The sequence below is a fragment of the Dama dama genome, chromosome 21, assembly GCF_033118175.1.
Source record: "Dama dama isolate Ldn47 chromosome 21, ASM3311817v1, whole genome shotgun sequence".
Taxonomy (NCBI): domain Eukaryota; kingdom Metazoa; phylum Chordata; class Mammalia; order Artiodactyla; family Cervidae; genus Dama; species Dama dama.
The window spans coordinates 32,598,926-32,620,864 of NC_083701.1; the positions used below are offsets into that span (position 1 = coordinate 32,598,926).

General features: G+C 37.2%; 1 protein-coding gene across 1 annotated transcript in view; it reads left to right on the forward strand.

Annotated features, from left to right (window-relative positions):
* The window catches only part of C21H8orf34 (chromosome 21 C8orf34 homolog), a 357,039-nt gene that overhangs the window by 322,941 nt on the left and 12,159 nt on the right, over positions 1-21,939 (forward strand). Inside the window, exons 11-12 of the mRNA XM_061123439.1 lie at positions 3,320-3,367; positions 11,854-11,947. Coding sequence (XP_060979422.1) covers positions 3,320-3,367; positions 11,854-11,947 — 142 coding nt within the window. The remainder of the gene's footprint in view (positions 1-3,319; positions 3,368-11,853; positions 11,948-21,939) is intronic.

Sequence of the window (21,939 nt, forward strand, 5' to 3'; positions counted from 1 at the left end):
TTTCGCTGAGTTTATAATATATTTTGTAATTCACATTCAAAGCATTTTTATCTCAACTGTTGGTTATATTAAGATTCATGATAACTGAAACCACATTTCAGGAAATACCTTTTCTTCCTTTTTTTTTTAGGCACAGTTTCCATGTATTCTGCCCTTTCTTTCCTTCACACACCCCAGTCTGCCTCCCTTCTATCCCCTTTCTTCTCTTTGCTTTTTTCAAGGGAAATTGCATTTAGGTACTTTTGATTCATTTCCAGGTGATTAACATCATATTATGTTCTTGATATCTAAAATGCCAGTTCTTTAAAAGATGACCGAAGTTGATAGCCTTGTGCTTTGGAAGTGGTTTTATTTCATTCGCACCACCAGTAGGGTAAGGAAGAAAGTCATCATGGCAGCAGCGCTATGTTGGAAATGGGGAACCGAGGACAGACTTGTTGAATCAGACCTCCTAACCAGTGCCATCTCCTCTGACCCCAAGACTTAGAGATTCTGATGTCTTGTTCGTTATCTGGTTCACTTGGCTCTGTGCCATATTTATCATCCTGTCTCGAAAGACCCATTCCCTCTGTTTTCCTCTTGAAGTTTTTACTTCATGCTCCTCATTCATCAGTGCTACCCATGTCAGTGATCGGAGAGGTGGTTACAGCCAGACTCCGATCTGTGTGGCCTTTGAAACAAATCATGTTGTGTGGGTTGCTCCCTTTTCTCTGGTGTAGATATTCAAAAGGACCTGGCACTGTTGGAAAAAGAAAGCAAAGCCCTGGAGGGTACACAGTGCTTTTGTTACATCTGGTCATCAAGAAAGCCCTCAGTCATCACCAGGTCTAGCCCTGATTCTGCAAGTTTCCAGACAATGGGGGAAAACGACCACGTTGCAGATCCAAGGAAAACAAATTGCTCTTTTCAGCAAGCACCTAGGGACTGCTCTCCAGCATCTCACTGTTAGGCCTTAGATGCTGGCCCTTCCAAAAGGCAGGTCTCTATCTAATTCCAAACCATTTGCCATCTCATCCTCTCATCCCTGGGCTTCCCAGGTGCCTCTAGTGATAAAGAACCTGCCTCCCAAGGCAAGAGAGAAAAGACGTGGGTTAGATCCCTGGGTCAGGAAGATCCCCTGGAGGAGCGCATGGCAACCCACTCGTGTTCTTGCCTGGATAATCCAATGGGCAGAGGAACCTGGAGGGCTACAGCCCATAGGGTTGCAGAGTTGGACACGACTGAAGTGACTTAGCACACACGCATGCCTCTCACCCCAATAGCACAGGCAAAGAGGAAAGGAGTATTGGCAGAAATGCACTGGTTCTGTCAGGAGGAAGAGCCAGATTGGAAGAACCCACAGCATTCTTTCTAGACCAGTTGTCCAAATGAGGGGAGATAGTATAGTTAATTCAACTGTAAAAAGCAGTGTATCTGAAGTAAGTTTCCAGCCCTGTCTGCCTGCTTTGATTAAATTTCTCACAGTTTGGGGGGATATATATGGATTTGATTTTTCCTAACAGTTTATGCTTTAGTTTAAATAAATATAAGTATCCTATCTCTTTCATTATTTTATCCATTAAAAAATCCCACAAGCTTGGAAGCATTTGAAAACATTTAAACTACAGCATATTACTTTTTTGCTTGTGAAAACCATAATTTGTGAAAAAAGTATGACCCCATCTGTGATTTCTAAAGAATCCCAGAACTTTATTCCTAGATTAATTTTTGTTTTGGGAAAAAAAATAAAGAAGAAGCTTTTTTTTTTTTTAAACCCTCTGAAAGTGCTTTGGAGTATGTGAAGTTGTGAAAGTGTTAGTTGCTCAGTCATGTCCGACTCTGCGATCCCATGCACTGTATCTCGTTAGGCTCCTCTGTCCATGGGGATTCTCCAGGCAAGAATACTGGAATGGGTAGCGATTCCCTTCTCCAGGGGATCTTCCCAACCCAGGGGTTGAAACTGGGTCTCATATCACGATTTTTTAAAAAAACTAAAGTGAATTTAATTTTTCATTTTATAATTTTCATTTCAGCAAGGTGTAAGAGTGTCAGGGTTGACTCCAGACCCAGCAATGCCTTTTTTGGCTCCTGGCCTTTAAGCATTGCTGTCTGCAGCCCTGCCTTCAATTTCTTTATGGATCGAATTGGCCTGAGGATGCCTTACCCTCAAGTTGTAGTAAAAAAAATCAATCAAATAAGATCATGCATACGAGAGCCTTGAAAAGTTAAAAAGGAGGGTCTTTGAAAAGTTATAGAAACAAATGTAAGCTTTATTCATATTTATTTAGTTATCGTTTAAACACACATGATGTCCTAGAATTTATCATTTCATGGTATCCCATAATTTATTTCCAAATGTTTCTGGCCATGAAGTATAGAAATATATCTTTTTCTAAACTAAATCACTTTGCTGTACATCTGAAATGAACACAATATTGTAAATCAACTGTACTTCCATATAGTTATGTATATAGGTGTATATATGTATAACTTTTATATGACTTGTTACACATATATTTATATAATGTTAGGTCTTCACACAGATTTATTGAATACAGAATTAGTGACTTTTTATTAGCCTAGTTTTAAGTACATATTTATAAAGTTACTAACAGAAATTTGGATGCTAGTCATTTAGCATTCAGTCCTAAGTTGTCCTTGGTGGCTCAGATGGTAAGGAATCTGCCCACAATGCAGGAGACCTGGGTTCGATCCCTGGGTCAGGAAGATCTCCTGGAGAAGCGAATGGCTACCTACTCCAGTATTCTTCCCTGGAGAATCCCATGGACAGAGGAGCCTGGTGGGCTGCAGTTCATGGGGTCAAAGAGTTGGACATGACTGAGTGACTAACGCCTAAGGTGTAGTTATTATAGCTCCACTAGGTGCTGTTTCTTTATGTGACCTAAAATCCACCTGAAAGATATATTGTTGCCTTGAAAAAATTATTTCCTTCCAAGCCAGAATTTGTCAAATGGTTGACTCCACAAGTGTCAACTGAGGTGGGGTTTCCCTGGTGACTCAGTGGTAAAGAATCCGCCTGCCAGTGCAGGAGATGAGGGTTTGATTCCTGGACTGGTAAGATTGCCTTGAGAAGGAAATGGTGACTACTCTTGTATTTTTGCCTGGGAAATCCTATCGACAGAGGAGGCTGGTGGGCTAGTCCATGAGGTTGTGAAACAGTCAGACATGACTTAGCAACTAAACAACAACCACCAAAAGAAGTGGTGGGGGAATAGTATAGATTTAGTGTTGCTCCCAGATTCTACTACTTTTCATGACTCTTCTTTTCTTCTTTCTCCTTCTCCTGACTTTTTCAACCTCTCTTCCTCTCTGCCTCTAGGGAGAAGCGGTCAGTGGAGGACAGTCATTGAAAAACTACATGGAAGAAGTGAGTTTTCAGGTGGTCTTGTACATGGTCTGAAATCAGTCTATCATATGGGGTGAGACACCCACTTGGGCTTTCTCCATCTGCCTGTAGGGTTTACAGTCCATACCCATTCACTGGTCATGCCTACAAATAAAGACAGTATATAGTAGGTTATCAAAATGGTGTTATGTTCCTCTCTGGTGAGGAGATCCTATATTTAATTCATCTTGAAAATGAATGTAAAGTGGTATAAACCTAAGGCTATTATGTATTTTCATTCACAAGCATTTGTTGATATCCTCATAAATGAGAAACACATGTTTTATATTGGCTGTGCACAACAAAATAAGACGTGATTATTGCTCTTATGAGAGAATAAGCTGTACCAGCTTGGCATTCATTCATGTGATAAATGCTTATCAAGGATGTTATTCCTACAAGTCATTAAGCAAAGCGCTATCTTGACAATAGAAATGTCTGGCAGATTTTTGTTGCAAAGGCATTGAAACTCCTGGTTTTATTTTGGAGATAGCCAAGGATTCTCTGTGTCTCAGGATGTGTTTCTGCTCTGTCTGCAGACTGCATTTGAGAACTCTCAGATAAGCCAGTGGACCGACTCCATAAAACTTGGTCTGAAGCCAAACCATAATGGTCACTAAATTAGCCATCTGAATCTTTTGCAGGTGAAGGAAACTGGGAAACAGTTTGGCAATGAAGTCATAGAAGTAGCAAATATTTGGTTTGAATATTGCTTCTCGGCGAGACAGAATCTGTTTCTCTAAATATTTTATTCTTGCATGCATGAATCCACTCAAAGACCATTTTGAGTGGCCTACTTAGTGTAATAGGTACTTCATATATTTATTCAGAACAGTGTACCCATACTTAAAGTCACTCTTGCTTCCAGATATCACTCGAAGAGGAAAATTCAAGTGCATAGCACCCCCTTTAAGTTTCTAACATCTCTGGTTTGCATCCTTGTGTGGAGGTGGTTGAAATGTTACCAAAGGCACATGGAGAAAGGGTAGCAAAAGGAAAGCAAGGAAATAACTGAGCAGAAGTTCTGAACTCAGGTTAGAAATCAAAATATATGGAGCAAAAAAAAAAAAAAAAAATTGGAGGGTTGGTGCATCAATTTTAAATTTCAGTTTAATGTACTTGATGTCGAAATCTAGATAAATATATTAAAGCAATTAATGTTTCCCAAGAAGATAGAGATACTATTTTCAGTATGTACACTTAGAAACTCCCTTTAGGATTCCATGGTTGCTCAAGCCCTTGGTCAGCATTCCCCACGAGGGACTAAGGGTAGTAGGTCACCTCCACAAAAAGGGTGCCTAATACCTTTTCTAATGTGTCCTGTATGGATCTAGTACTGTAGAGAAAGGGGACCATTGAGATGCCAGTACAGGAAGAGGGCTGCATATGTGATAGAACTTTTAAAAAGAGACAGTCTAGTTTTATGGTTCTTATCCAAGGAAAAGATCCTTATTTTCTCCATCATTATACATATGCAATCTAAACGTGCATGTTATATGCAGTTGCATAAATACTTTATGTGACAAGGGCTTCCCAAGTGACTCAGTGATTTAAAAAAAAAAAAAATCCACCTGCCAAATGCAAGAAACACAGGTGACTCAGTTTCAATCCCTGGGTCGGGAAGATCCCCTGGAGAAGGGAATGGCAACCCACTCCAGTATTCTTGCCTGGAGAATTCCATGGACAGAGGAGCCTAGCAGGGTATAGACCATGCGGTCACAGAGTCAGACACAACTGAGCATCTGACACACATGGGAAGTAATGGCAGGGCACTGCTTCTCAGAGTGTCCCTCTGACCAGTGACGCTGGATCCCCTGGGGGCTTGCAAGAAATGCCAAATCTCAGCACTCACACCAGAGCCAAAGAATCAAAATTTACGTTTCTACCAAGAATTCTGTGTGATTCATAGATACCCTATAGTTTGAGAAGTGCTGCCCTGACGTGTTCTTTCCGATGCTATTTCTAGAAAATAACCGCATACATCATGGAAAATCCCCAATTTTGTTTAACATAGGTTAGGGAGAAATTCTTATTAATTAATTTATTTATCTACTCTGTTTATTCATTTACTCTCAAGAATAATATTTTTTGGTTGATTGGGGTATATAATCTCTCTAGCTTCTGAGATTCACTGCTCACTTTCAGTTTGAATTTAGGACTATGTGTGAGCTAACCAAGGTAAGCCTTACCTTTCTAGGGGGTCAGTACACATAGTATTTTTAATCTAATATTGGTTGATATTTAGATTTTAGCTCTATTTAAAACCAATAGATAATCATCCTTTACATTAAAACTAAGTATGACCTTAATTAATGAACTATTAATTTATTGATAGTTTCTTTTTTTGTAGATGTTCATCATTCCATTTGGTCTGTAGAAAATATATATTTAAATTCTTCTTCCTCGCCAGTGCAAAATGTTGAGAATGTGAGGCATAAAATGATAGTTTTTGTTTCTTCTCTCTTACACTCTTATTTTGCTTTTGCCCTCCTTCTTGTTAGTAGAATCAGCAAACAATGAGGAGCAGTATTTATAAATGTTAGAAGCATTGAAGTTAAAAGTGATCTAGCAAATTGCTTTTATTTAGTATACACTAAAACTCAAATAAACCATAGAGTTTACATTTTTATTATATTTAACATTTCTTGCTAAAGTTTGAACAGCTTTTTGCACATCAAAGTCCCTTTTTTTTTTGTATTTTGTAAATTTAGTCTTATAATTAGATAGAATCATAACCACATGATGTGAGGCAATTCTGTTTAGCCCTAAATCAAAACTAAGGAGACAATATGGTCTCCTCTAGAGGTAAAGCTAAAATGAAATGTCTATATTTTCTATATTTTTAATGTATTATTTATTTTTTCAGATAGGATTTGTATTCTTGGCAAAATGAAAAGGAGATATTTTATAATAGTTTACTTCTCTTGATCCTCAAAATGGTTCTAACAGTTTAAAAAGAAATTATGTGTTCTTTACATGTAACGTACTTAATAACTCAGGGTAGGAATAAAATTTTCACATTGCAAAAATTTTAGCTGTTAAAATTATAATGTTAACATTCACTCAAAAATATATATATATACATAATTGAAAACAACTTAAAACCAAATACTTGCAAAACTTGCTATACCTTTTGTAGAGAAGCTAAACCATTTAAAATATCACATTTCCTAGAGGAGTAATTGGAAAGTGGCATACAATATGGATTTCCCTGGTGGCTCCATGGTAAAGAATCCGCCTGCCAATACAGGAGACCCGGATTCAGTCCCTGAGTCAGAAAGATCCCCTGGAGAAAGAAATGGCAACCTACCTCAGTACTGTTGCCTGGAGAATTCCACGGACAAAGGAGCCTGGTAGGCTACAGGTCCATGGGGTCACAAAAGAGTTGGACATTACTTAGTGACTAAACAACACCAACAAGCATAGTATACTGCTTAAAAACCTCCTAATTATTAGAGAAATATATTCATTTGCATATGTATCCATCAGATAAATATTGTCAGTTTAAATGATTGAGTATCTATAAAGAGCTCAAGACTGAAGTTAATGATTTTTTAAACTTGTTCAAGAGCAGCTTCCCCAGTGGCTCTGTGGGAATCCATCCACATCCAATGCAGGAGCCACAGGAGACTTGGGTTCCATCCCTGGGTTAGAAAGGTCCCCTAGGGGAGGAAATGGCAACCCACTCCTCTATTCTTGCCTGGAAAATCCCATGGACAGAGATGCTTGGTGGCCTACAGTCCATGGGGTCTCAAAGAGTTGGACAGGACTGAAGTGAGTGCGCGTGCACACACACAAGAGCAGCTTAGAGAAGGGCATGGCAATCCACTCCAGTCTCCTTGCCTGGAGACTTCCATGGACAGAGAGGCCTGGCGGGCTACAGTCTGTGGGGTCGCAAAGAGTCGGACACGACTGAGTGGCTAACACACAGTCAGAACTTCAGGAAGTTAGCTGAAGGCTGGAGACAACACACACAGGAGGGTAAACTAACTCACGGTGTCGAGAGGCAGTGTCATAGTCTCCGAGGGTGTCAGACAGGAAAAGAAGCACGCTGAGCAGACAGGTCTTTCCAAATCTGTTGAGGATGATTTTGTCAGCTGTACCATCTGAACTGGAAAGAGGATTGATTCTATGCAACCAAATAACTTAGAATTGCTTTTCATGCTGATTTTGGCATCTTTTCTCCTGTGGTATATCCTGTGATCATCACTGTAATGAAGTTCCAGTTATACTTTTGAAGGAATGTGCATGACATTATTCTCCTATAATAGTAAGAGGTCTTTGCTTTTTATCATGCACTACTATACATTTCTATAAATTGCAAAGTTATAACATAGCTCAAAGTCGATGAAAGAGTGCCTTCATAAAATCAGACAAATGAAAGGGCTTGCCAGAAAAATGACTTGTTTTTCATTGGCTCTACCCAATCATCTTTTGTTACTTTCAAAGTTTTTACAATGTCATCCTATAATTTCCTTGAATAGAAACACCACAAAAAGGAATGAGTTAAGAAATAAGATGGAGGTGTCATGAAAATAATCAGCATAGAAAAAAGTATTTTTTGAGCCAAACTGAGGACTAGCCCAGAAGCCTACTTCCCAGATGACTCTGAGAAACTGTTGAGGAGATGCAGGATTTTCAGCACAGTTTTGTATCTTGTCAGAACAAAGGACATCAAACAAGTCAGGGATACATTTCTTCAAGGTTTCAGAAAAAAGAACAGTCCAGCAAATACACAGCAAGTCAGTGTGGCCTTGGCACCTGGCAGGGGAGTCTTATCATTGAAGGAGGCCCAGCATTGGTGTCCCAGGAAGAGAGGCATTTAATCTTTATTTTTAACATGGACATTCTTTATTCCTTGGTCAATGTGTCCTTTTCTCTAATAATTAAAGCAGATGTGCAATGTATGTATGATAGGCCACAAACAGACTATTTTAGTTAGATCAGATTCAAGTTAACTCATGCATAAGCCTGAAGACTTCCCTATAACTCAATATGTGAACATTTCTTTTATCAGAGGGCAATACCAATACGTAGTGTAGTGTAGCAAATTTGTTGGATAAATTTTTTTAGCAGCTTGTGTTTATTTTGTAATGTTTTTCATAATCTACTGTATTTTTGTAACTTTGTTATTGCTCCTTTTTTTCTTTTCCCAGACCTTGTTCATTCAAACTTAATTTTCTCAAATGTATCACTTTCCTGTTCTTAATTATTTTTAATTTTAATTGAAATATAGTTGACTTACAGTGTCATGTTTATTTTAGTTTAAAAAAAAATTGGCTGCACCCTGGGGCATGCATTATCCTGGTTTCCTGACCAGTTATGGAACCTTCATCCTCTGCATTGGAAGGCAGAGTCTTAACCACTGGACCACTGGGGAAGTCTCCCTGTTCTTATGTTTTAATTGTCCTCTGATAATATGCAAAAGAAATAAGCTACAGAAGTATAATTTGCAAAATAATTGCAGTGTTCAGCCTGATAACACTAGCCATTTCATTAACAAATACAAAATTATTTCTAAATTGTATTAAATATATGTTATATATGGAGAATTTTATTTTAACAGAAGTATAGATTTAATTCTCTGTCAGTTTTACAGTCTATTAAATGTATGTAAGTGGGATACAGTATTGTTTTGCTTTATTTGCAACATGCTTCAGGAATACTTGCTTTTTAGAGATCTTAAAGAAGTAAAGATATTTAGAGAAATAAAATAAAAGTGATAATCCCTTTTGAAAGGTTGAAGCTGATGTTTTGTGTATTATTTTCATTCTTAACCAAAAAGAAAGAAATATTTAGTTGCCTCAGAGTTAAATTATCCAATGGTGAGCATTTGAGCAGAGGACTTTTTTTTTTCCTCCCTAAATAACCAGAATAACCTATGGCCACACATGACATCAATCACTGATGGATTGCATTTAGAGAATCCAAAAATAAACCAGCCATGTGGAATAACAATACCACTAAGTTTATAAAGCACTTACTCTGTTAGCAGATAAAATGATATGTTGATACAGGGCTAGAGACTGTTTTCCATATGATACATGTCACTATTTCCCACCATTCCTGGTCCCTGGACATTTACATACTTATAGTGAAAGTGTTTTAGAAAAAGGATGAATGGCATTTCTTCTAAAAGCAATCCAAAGAACTTGCTCTTGGGAATATGAAATAGTTTGTACTATGCTCAGATAGAGTGAAGTATTCCTGTAGAAAAATTTTTGAATAAGTTGGCAAAAAAGGAACATGTCAACTCTTGTTTTTAAAAATGTTCACAATTTTAGCTCCTTGACCCCATCAAAAAGAATTATAAGTAGTCTGATGGGCTGAACTTTGGCCATACATAGTTTTGCCTGTTGGCATTGATGAAGCAAACAGGTGCATTATATTACTAACTGTATTCAAGGGAAAACCAAAGTAAAACATTTAAATGATCTATTAATAGCAATATTTATACTATCGCTATGATTCTGATTCCAACAGCTCAACATTTTAAAGTTCTTCCCAAACTACAAATTTTACCAAGCTAATGTTTCATTTGTACTTTAAATAATTTGTAATAAACTAAGAATAGCTTATCTGTTCAACAGTAAAGCCATTAAGACCAGAAACCAATCAGTAGTATTACTGAATATTCTGAACTATTGTGGGAAAAAGTAACACTATTGACTTATTAGTCATATCTTTTCTTATGAAAACAGATTTTAGGATTTGGGCCAGAAAGCTAAATAGCCAAAATGGTTTTTCAATTAAAAACATTTTTTTCATGATCACTTTAAACTTTTTTTCTGTTTTAAACAAAGGACTTTTGCCATTTGATTTTACCTTATAAGACCAAAAAGGTCATTCTTCATATTCTTTAAACCCAGAGATGCTATGTGAAAAACTGCAGGGATGTAATATCCCTTTCTGTTACATGAAGATTTTTGAAAATTTACTTCTGTAGTTCTCTGTACTGTTAGGGAATTCTAAAGTTAAGATTTTTCAGATTTGTGCTGCTTCTGTACTTTACTCTTGCAAGACCAAATCCAGTATTGGAAAAAAAAATTAAATCCTAAAAATAAATCAGGGCTTTCCAGGTGGCTCAGTGGTAAAGAATCTGCCTGCCAGTGCAGGAGACCTGGTTTGATCCCTGGCTCAGGAAGATCCCCTGGAGAAAGAATTGGCACCTACTCCAGTGTTCCTGCCTGGGAAATCCACGGACAGGGGAGCCTGGCAAGCGACAGTCCGCGGGGTCACAAAAGAGTCAGACACAACTGAAGCAATTTAGCATGCATGCATGCACATCGATCATCAGAGCACTTATCAAAACATCACAATGGAGATGACAACTGAGCCTTGGGAGGACTGTTAATGTTTGAGACAGATAAACAGAGTGCATCCTAAGCAGGAAGTATAACATATGAAAACATCTTAGTAAATTAGAGAGAATGAGACAATTGGGGAACTACCAGTTAATGATAGCTGGAGTGGAAGTGTCAGTCAAGGTGGAATGGAGATGGAAGTGATGGTAAATCAGAGGCTAGCATGAAGGGCCTTGAGTTGTGATTTTATGCTGGGGATAATGAGAAGGCCACTCAGGGTTATAAATGAGGTAATGAATGCATCATGTGCCATTGTTAAAATCTCACCGTGGCAAGGAAATGGTGGAGGGAACTAGGGAAGGTATGAATCTTAATCCTAGAAAACTTGCAGACGACTATAACTACAGTCAGGATGTGAGATGATGAGGGACTGCCTTAGGTCAGTGATGGAGGTATGGAGCAGCAAGGAAGTACTTAAGAACTATATTAATGAAAATAGGAAGTAATAAGAGGAAGGAGGCAGTGAAGTAGTACTAAAGGGTAAAGTTGAGACTGTTCACTAAATCCTACTAATCCTTAATCACATTTAAAGGAATTGAAAACTTGATGGCAAACAGACCCATTTTATGCAGTTTTATATTGAATATTTCACTATTATATTCCCCAGAATGAGTGCCAGGAATTCATAAAAACATTAACTCAGGAAGAAACATAGTCTAGTGTTGTATGTTCGTTGCTCAGTCGTGTCCGACTCTTTGCGACCCCGTGGATTATAGCCTGCCGGGTTCCCCTGTTCATGGAATTCTCCAGGCAAGAATATTGGAGTGGGTTGCCATTCCCTTCTCCAGGGATCTTCCTGACCCAGGGATTGAACCCAGGTCTCCTGAATTGCAGGCAGATTCTTTACCATCTGAGCCACCAGGGAAGTTCTAGATATTTCTTATTGAGACATTAAATCTTATTAAAAGGAGAAAGTTAAAAATAATGAGTTTGGAGTTTGTGGCATGTCCGTGAAATGGAAATGAATTTAAGCTTAGAATTCTTTTCTGTTGTGAGGAAGTTCTTGTTATTTTTTTTGACATGTAATTCATCGGAACTGAAGTATTCATCCATATTCACAATATCATTCTAGAATTTAATCCAAATAAGTTTCTTCTTTGGCAGGATGACTCTTTAAAGCAACTGCAGGTGGTTCATCAACCGTGGATTTTGCCAAGTGACACAGAAAGTGAAGGGGTAGAAGCAGAACAAGAGAAACGTGAGTAGACACTGCTGTTTATTGACAAATTGCTTTTAGCCAAAGGACATTCATGATGATAGTACATCCTTTTCCTAACATCAAACAATATCTGCAAAAAATTCAGACTTGTTTGTGGGGCACATGTAAAGTGAAGCTATACTTTGGGTCTATAAATCTTGATTCAGTGATATCTTAATTGTGGTGCAGAGACCTATAAGCTTAACTTTCTGAAAAGGGGTATAGTATCTTAAAACGGAAATTATTCTTTCTGAAGACCAACATAAAATGTCCATTTGAAATGTGAGTCTTCTATTAATACTGTAAATTTATATCAGTATAACTTGTGGCTATTAAAATGTTTTAAAGTATATTAGGAACTGCTGAATATTATATTTGAAATTATCAGTATTTGTTAAATGAATAAATTGATATATGTAAAACTGTTCTAATTTCATAGAAAGATTAATGTTATAATAGTACTTAAGACAATTAGTATATCTATCCCCTGATTTAAGTCATTGGATTATATCCATAACAAAGAATGAATGACTATAATTTGGAGGTAATTCAGTGCATGCTCTCTAGGTGTTATTGACATTCTCAGACAGATGGGTTCAACATTGTAGATGAGAGGTTAGTGTCTGAATCGTTGAGGAAAAATGTTGATTTTTAAAACAATATGATATCAGAATTTTACCTTTTTTTTTTGTAGCCTGTAGAGAGAAATAAAAATTATAAATAGTAACCTAGCCCTCATGATAATTGGTGTGAAGTGATCAATTAACTGTTCCCTTGGGCTATAGTCATCAGAGATACCTGATATGTTACAGGGTAGCATGATTCTGTACCAGAGAGATTCAGGAAATCACTCTTCCAGGTGAAAAGGCATTTGTAAATATCCTGATCCTGCTTCTCTAACTGTAGGATTATGTGGCCAGAAAGAACATAGCCAGGAGGGGGAGCTCAGGTGAGAGGAGGAGACAGCCGCAGCGACACTCAGCTGGCACATCCGAAATGCGGTGAATGGGACACTGTCATTGTACAGACTCTAGTGGAGGGAACACCTTCTTTAGAAAACAACTGATGAAGACTCAGAAAGTAGACTGTAGTTTAAGCAAGTATGGAAATAAAGAGTAATTTATCTTTTAATCTATTTTTAATAGGAGAGTAGTTTAGAAGATCTTTAACACAAGGGATCCTAAGTAAAATAGTCTAGGAAAAGGGCAGTGTAGAATAAAAAGAGAATCCCCCAACTCTAAGAGAACAAGTGGCCCACAACTTTCACGAAAACAAAGGCAAGCATGTTTATACCCCTTACTTCCTACACATTTAAAGATATGGAAACTCTCATTCTAGAGTTTGGATTTAATAATTCTCATCCATTTTTTTTAGGTCTTTGTAAATTTTGCATTAAACAAACCCTTTAAGGGAATGTGTGTGTGTGTTCATATGTGTGTGGTGTATAAAGACAGTGTATGTAATTGGGATAGTTTAACTCTCTTAGATTCAACACATATGTGCCCAACATGGGTATGACCAGGTAAACAACACCCTTATAAGATGCATAGTGTATTAATTCTATGTGTGTGCTATAATTTTTAATGAACTAAGACTAAAATCAAGAAAGTATTGATCAAAAGTGTGTTTAATCCAAGTCTAAATTCAGACTTAATTCCTTTCCCTCAAGTCCATATGTCTCCAATCAGTATTACGTCTAGAAAATAGGTTAATAATGCAAAGGAAATTAAAAATTCCCAAAACTTTCTTCAACTCTTGTCACCTAATCATATTGTCTTTCTGCATATACTGTCACAAGATTTTCATGATAAGTTGTAATCATCTTATCTTCTATTAGAATGCAACTTCATAGAGGGAATGACTCTGTTCTCTTATTTAGTTACATATTAAGACCTCAATAAATATCTGAAAATTTAGTGAATTAATAAATAGATTTATTTGGTACTGACTTGTTTATCAATAAATAAATAATAATTGTGACTGAATAATTGTCATTAAAATATCTGTAGTTTTATTAAAATTTTAATGTTGGGTTTAGAGTTTAGCTATAGATTTTGCCATATGGTCTATCAATCACTCTGAAGAAGGCCATTCTTCAACTCTCCTAACCATAGACCTAGAACCAAAAATATTTGATTTTAGCCATATTGTACTTGGAGGTGACCCTTGACAATGGTAAATTGTTTGAAATAAAATCAGGATTTGAAAATAATTAAGTGGTAATAGGAGCCATCTGGAAATGGAATGCTAGTTGGCAGTGTAGCCAAACTCATAGCACAGAGATGCAAGTACTTTTCCAGAGCAGCATCCAACATTTAAGTACTGGGTCAAGTGTAAGATGGAGCCACTGAGGTTATGATGAAAGTGAAAGTGAAAGTGTTAGTCATTTAGTCCTGTCTGACTCTTTGTGACACTATGGACTGTAGGCCCCCTGGCTCCTCTGTCAATGGAATTCTCCAGACAAGAATACTGGAGTGGGTAGCCATTCCCTTCTCCAGGCAATCTTCCTGACCCAGGGCTCGAACCCGGGTCTCCTATATTGCAGGCAGATTCTTTACTGTCTCAGTTTGTATTCAATGTATGAGGTTTCTTGAACAGCTGGCAAGATATGTACAGATCATTTACCTCTTTATTTTCTCAGTGAAAGAAAATAAATGACATAAATCTATGTCATCCCAGCGTCTGATTTAGCGTCTAGAGGCTCGTATATTAGAAATGTATGAATAGGAAAAGGACAAGATTCATCATTCCAGTGGTAACACCTGTTTCTTGACTCAACTTCCTATAAATTATATGTAGATAATTTTATGGAATTTTCAGATTTCTCCTGAGACCAAATTATCATAGCAGAAAGTTTCAAAATAATGTCGGAATATTCGTAGTGGTGCGTATTTCTTATTGCCTCATTTAAAACTAAGACTTATCACAAGTAAGTTTTATAAAAGAGCACCATTTAGGAAAATATGTCTTGAATAATTCAATGGGAAGCTTTAACAACTTTTATTATAAACAAGAGAAGCAGACTCCTTACATAGACTTTTTCTTTCCACTCTGATTTTGGTATAAACGTCTACATCAGAAATTTTAAAAACTCATGTCAGGACTATGCTTGTTTTTAATTGCTCAGATTATGATCTGAAGTCACTAAGTAACTGAAATGATAGGCACTTGAACCTACCGGGGTACCTGTTTGCTATTCATGTTACTGGACTCCACTTCAGACCTAGTCAGTCAGAATCTCTGTGCATGGAACTCTGAATTCTGCATTTCTAATAAGCTCCTCAGTTGATCTTTGCTTATTCTAAAGACTGAGAACTACTGGAATGAAAAGTCCAATGAATCAGAGAGTTGTGTTTTCAGAATTTTCTCCATGGTGTTGTTAATCTTTGGACCTTATTTCTCTAGGCTGCGTTTCTATCTGTAAGTTAAGTTTAGACATCAAATGTGAGGATGGAGAAGAAAGGCTGAAATTTAAGGGAATGAATGTGGAGTAAGATTGAGGGTCAGGTCCCCTAGTCAGTAGGTTCAACATCTAGAAAGGCACATGTCATTAAACAGCCTCAGTCAAGCCAGCCAGCTGACTACATTTTGGATTTTTAAAAATGAATTATTGTTGTTGAGTCACCAAGTTGTGTCTAACTCTTTGCAATCCCATGGATGTAGCCTGCCAGGCTCTATGTCCATAGGATTCCCCAGAAAAGACTGCTAAAGTGGGTTGCCATTTCCTTCTCCAGGGGATCTTCCTGACATGAACAACTAAATCAAAAATAAACAAACAAATGAAAAGCCAAACCAAAGAAACAAATCAGCAGAGATGCCCAAAATAAAGAAATAAGAGCCAAATTAAATGGGAACTAATATGGTAGTGACCCACTGAGACCGCAGATTTGGATGTAGGTCTGAGGCCCTGGGGTCTGAGGTCTCACTGTACATAAAAACAGCAGATTTGACCCTGGGTCTGCTTAAGGCCGGGGGGCTGGTAGGATGATGCTGTACAAAGTCTGTTACCTGGAAAAACAGCCTCAGGTGTGAAAAGGGAAACAAGAAGCTGGACTTCCCAGCTGTCGAAAGCAGCAAGGTAGTTTACTATCTATTCTAGGGTTTGGATGAAAAATATAAATATATTCATCAGAAATCAAATTCTCAGATTTGTACCTTGACTGTTAGGTTCCAACTTAAGCTACCTATATTGTTAGGAACCCAAAATTATAATAAACATTGGGCATTCTCGTTAAGTGTATTTTGAATTAACAGAAGTTAATGTTAAAAGGCTGCAGTTGGCAACTTCATTGAAAACATAGTACTAATTTTGGTAGTAATATTATATAATTTAATAGTGTGTTATGTTTCAATGTTCTTTCCTTCTGTGTATGTTTTTGTGGTAATGCTAATTTAAAATTTTCAACGTGCATATTTATCTCTTACAAAAGCATGACCCAAAAATCTACATTATATTTTTATTCTTAATTCTTTAGTTTAGAATAATTTAGAATTCCAGAAACATTGCCAAAATAATACAGAGAATTTATATATCACCTTTACAGTTTATCTTAGGTCAACATGTCATAATACATTGCTAAATTTACAAAACTAATAAACCAATACTACTATTAACTGACCATCAGACTTTATTTGCTCATCATGTTTCCCTAATCCCTGCTGATCTGTAACAATTTCTGTCTTTCCTTATTTTCCATGACCTTGAACCTTTTGAGGAATACAGGTCAAGAATTTTGTAGAATGCCACTTAATTAGGATTTGTCTAATAGTTTTCTCATTATTAGACTGTGGTTATGTATTTTGGGAGAAAAGACCAAGAAGGTGAAATACCCTCATCATTTAATATTAGAGTGTGTGTGCAGTTATCATGATGATACCCTATATCACCAGGCCAAGGTAGTGTTTTCTGGCTTCTCCCTTGTAAAGTTACTTTTAATCCACCTTTTTATACAATTCTTTGGAAGCAAGTTGCTAATTCTTGCTCCAATTATATGTATTTGGTATACTTGCTGATGACCTATAGAGTCTCTGAGTAACTGTTCATTTTTCTTGTGTGCATGTGTGAGTGTTCCTCAGATTGGATTTCAGTTGACCTATCCTTTTATAATTTGTGTCTCTTTGTTGATAGTCTCCATTTTGTAAGAGTTTACTTCTCATACTTGATTATTTGACATGATTTCCTTTAGCACCTTGAATATATTTCTAGTAGTTGATTAAAAGTCCTTGTCTAGAAATTCCATCATCTCGGCTTCCACAGGGAGTTTCTATTGACTGCATTTTTTTCCCACTTATGGGCCATGCTTTCACATTTATTGTCATATGTGATATCGTGACTTCTTGTTTGCTAACTTTCCTAAACTAATTTTGTAAAGCCTATATAGTTTGTTGTATACAGCCACTGAAGTCTTTGCTCAGTAACTTAGTTGTCAGCTAGTGACTGGACTTCCCAGGTGACACAGTGGTAAAGAATCTCCCTGCCAATGCAGGAGATGCAAGAGATGCAGACTCAATCCTTGAAAGAGTCCCCTGAAGGGGAAATGGCAGCCCACTCCAGTATTCTTGCCTGGAGAATCTCATGGACAGAGGAACCTGGCAGGCTGCAGTCCTCCATGGAGTCACAGAGGTCTGGACACGACTGAGCACAGTGCCCATGTGATTTGCACAATGATTGGACAAAGTATTGATGTATGCCATGAATATTCCAGAAGTTTACAGCTTGTCTTAAATAGAGCCTCTAAGTCAACCAGAGGTGAGATCCTTATGAGATCTTTCCTGATTAGATGCATAGCACTGAACATCTGTGTGGCCTTCTAGAGCTACACAGCTATGTCGAGTTTTTGAAAACTTCCTGTGGACATGTCATTTACTGTATTTTCTTTTTAATTTTTTGGTAAGTCTCTTGTTTGCCTCAGGCAGCTGCCATATAAAACTATTACCCCTGATTGTTTTTGACAAATGCTTTACAGACAAAGTATCTCATTGAGTGAGGTAAAAAAAAAAAAAAAAAAAAAAAAAAAAAATATATATATATATATGTATATATACCAGTGAGGCATTTCCATATAGGTCAAATAGTGACAAATCTCTAGATATTTGGGAACTCTAAACCGGTTCTGCCCCCTCTAGTAGACCACAGGCTGCTTGTTTCATAGTTACCATTATTGTGAGGATACTGATTTGCAAGGCTTCCATAGAACCAGAGAGAAGGATATTAATACTGGGTAAGTTAAAACCCCACATAGTTATTATTCCTATTGAGATTCAACTGCTTTTCTTTAATGAATGTTCTATGGATTATTGTAAGCCTTTCACTAATTTCCAGAGTTTTTAAAAAGTTGATTTTAGTGATTTTTCCCTGTGTTACATTCTCATTGTATATTTAAACAAGCAGACTTTTTGAGCTGTCTATACTCTCATTTGGGGCTTCCCTGGTGGCTCAGACTGTAAAGAATCCACCTGCAACCTGGGAGACCTACATTTGATCCCTGGGTTGGGAAGATCCCTTGGAGCAGAGCATGGCAACTTCTCCAGTATTCTTGCCTGGAGAATCCTATGAACAGAGGAGCCTGGTGGGCTACTGTCCATGGGGTCAAAAAGAGTCGGACATGACTGAACAATTAAGCACAGCACAGCACATACTCTCATTCTAGAAGTATTTCTTCTCTCCTATTTTTCTTGATTTTACAGCCTGTTGTTCTCTTTGTTTGCCCCCGGAGTACGATATCTTCATAATGGATTATAGAATCAGACAGTATCTGCTTCTTGAAATCCAATTTCATGACAAACTATTAAAAACAAATTTTTGGTAAAGTAAGTTTTGAGAAATTCTCAGTTCAATTCAGTTCAGTCACTCAGTCATGTCCAATTCTTTGTGACCCGATGGAATGCAGCCCGCCAGGCTTCCTTGTCTATCACCAACTCCCAGAGCTTGCTCAAACTCATGTCCATAGAGTCAGTGATGGCATCCAACCATCTCATCCTCTTTTGTCCCCTTCTCCTCCTGCCTTCAATCTTTCCCAGCACCAGGGTCTTTTCAAATAAGTCAGCTCTTCACATCAGGTAGCCAAATTATTAGAGCTTCAGTTTCAGCATCAGTCCTTCCAATGAATATTCAGGACTGATTTCCTTTAGGATGGACTGGTTGGATCTCCTTGCAGTCCAAGGGACTCTCAAGAGTTTTCTCCAACACCACAGTTCAAAAGCATCAATTTTTCAGTGCTCAGCTTTGTTTATGGTCCAACTCTCACATGACTACTGGAAAAACCATAGTCTTGATTATATGGACCTTTGTCAGCCAAGTATTGTCTCTGCTTTTTATTGAGAAATTCCAGATATCATTGTATTTGAGAGGCTCTCAATTGTAAGACATCCCTTTTCAAGAGGAGCAAGGCAGCCTTACAATTCTAACAGGTCAAGTGTAACCAGCATCCTGTCTTAAAAAAGGGGGAAATATTTTTCATTGTTGACTTGAAATACTATAGAGTCTCTTCTAAAATATTTACATAGTAAAGTCACCAAGTAGCCCCTGCTTGATTGTATTTATCCCAGTTGGTTTTTTTTTTTTTTTTTTTTTTTTTTTTACTGAAGTCCTTTTTGCAGAATGTCAATTAACTCCTATTTTCTAGAATGCCTATAAATTGCAAAATGCCTATTAACTGCTGGAAGAACATGTATTCTGGGATTTTAGGAAGTACAAACCTAGTCTAATCCCCTCCACCTCATCTCTCTCAACTTAGTGGAGAAGAAATTGATGCTCTTAAGAGACTGTCATCTTGCCACATCATCCAGTTAATAACAGAAGCAGGAGCAGAACCAAGAGCTCCTCTTTGGGTCCAGTAATATTTACCTCCTTTTCCTCATCTTTCACTAGTACCTCCCTTCTCTCCCCCTTACCAGGGGGTGACACAGTTTATGCTGTGACTCTTGAGAGCCAGAGTTTACTTAGGGCAGTAAGGAAGGCTATGGGATTCTACTGTCCACCCAGGATGTGGCCTAACTTCTCACCTTGAAGAAAAACTTTGTTCTCGTTAACCTAACTTCTAGTCATTTCTTTCCAGGTAGTCTCCCAAAATTCATATGTGCACAATGCTTAAGGCAGCGGTGTTAGGGTACCACAGCTGATTATCTTACCAGTCTCAAGATAAGGACTAACACTCTGTCAAGTGAAGGGTAGAAGGGGTGGGTTGGGGAGCAATGGACGGTAGATAACTGAAAGACCCAAATGAGTTAACAGACAATTGTGTTAAAGTGTCAGGGTACATGATACTTGAAATTTTCAGGATTTTAATAATATTAGGGACGTGGCATCAGAAATACAGACTAGAATGCGACTATACACACCTCAGGAGACAAATGAGACAAGACTAACAAGATTGTTCAGTCGCTAAGTCACGTCTGACTCTTTGTGACCAGGCTTCCTGGTCCTTCACCATCTCCCTGAGTTTGCTCAAACTCATGTCTATTGAGTCAGTGATGCCATCCAACCATCTCATCCTTTGTCACCCCCTTCTCTTGCCTTCAGTCTTTCTCAGCATGAGGGTCTTTTCTAATGAGTCAGCTCTTCACATCAGGTGGCCACAGTATTGGAGCTTCAGCTTTAGCATCAGTCCTTCCAATGAAAATTCAGGATTGATTTCCTTTAGGACTGACTGGTTTGATCTCCATGCTGTCCAAGGGACTCTGAAGAGTCTTCTCCAGCACCACAGTCCAAAAGCATCAATTCTTTGGCACTCAACCTTCTTTATGGTCCAACCATAAAGGAAGACCCCAGCTTTGATTATACGGACATTTGTCTCTGCTTTTTAATATATTGTCTCGGTTTGTCGTAGCTATTCTTCCAAGGAACAAGTTCTTTTAATTTCGAGGCTGTAGTCACCATCTGCATTGATTTTGGAGCCTAAGAAAATTAAATCTGACACTGTTTCCTTATTTTCCCCATCTATTTGCCAAGAAGTGATGAGACTGGATACCATAATCTTCGTTTTTTGAATGTTGAATTTTAAGCCAGCTTTTTCACTCTCATCTTTCACCTTTTTCAAAAGGCTCTTTAGTTCCTCTTCACTTTCTGCCATTAAAATGGTATCATCTGCATATCTGAGGTTACTGATATTTCTCCAGGCAATCTTGATTCCAGCTTGAGCTTCATCCAGTCTGGTATTTCGCATAACATACTCTGCATATACTAGATACTTTGTTTTCCTTTAAAGGTCATGTATTTGTAGAGAAAAGACATGCACACACTAGAAACAATCAAGAATGAAGCAATAATATTAATCCAAAATAATAGCACAAGGATAATTAGAAAGACGAGATCTTAAATTTCAGAAAGACAAATACTTCTGACAAACTGTAGTAGGTTCTTTTTGAAGACTAAAATAAATCTTGATAATTTTTTGTCTCACTTTTCATATTCAACCTCCTATGAATGTACAGAAACTTCTAAAGCTTGTCCTAAAACATTTAGGGTATCTGAACTCATCCCAGGCAATAATTATTCTGAATTAAATATATCAATATTTGTATATTTGATATCTGTTTATTATTACATAAATATTTAGCATACCCACAAATATATCAACATATCTGTTTTGTTTCTGTTATTATCATAAATATTAGAGAATTAATATTTAACCAATAAGTATAAAAGTAAGTTAATAATTACTGTTAATGATCTATTAAAAACAAAGCATTATTGTGTTAAAGTGAAATTTTTGTTATAAACTGATTGTAGATAATTATTTTGGTGATAAATAAGTTTTTGCATTTCTAGAAGCCAAGGCTCTGGTTTATTCATGTGGCATTCTTACCTGGAAATGCTTCCCATGTCTGTGGTGAAATTCTGATATTATGAATGGTTCAATTGATTTCCAAGCTCCTAGAAAAATTTTAAAGGGTAACATTTAATAACATATAAAATTTAATCTCACCAAATAAACTATTATTAAGTATAAAGGAAAAATATGTCAAGTTACTCAGCAACATATAAGGTTACA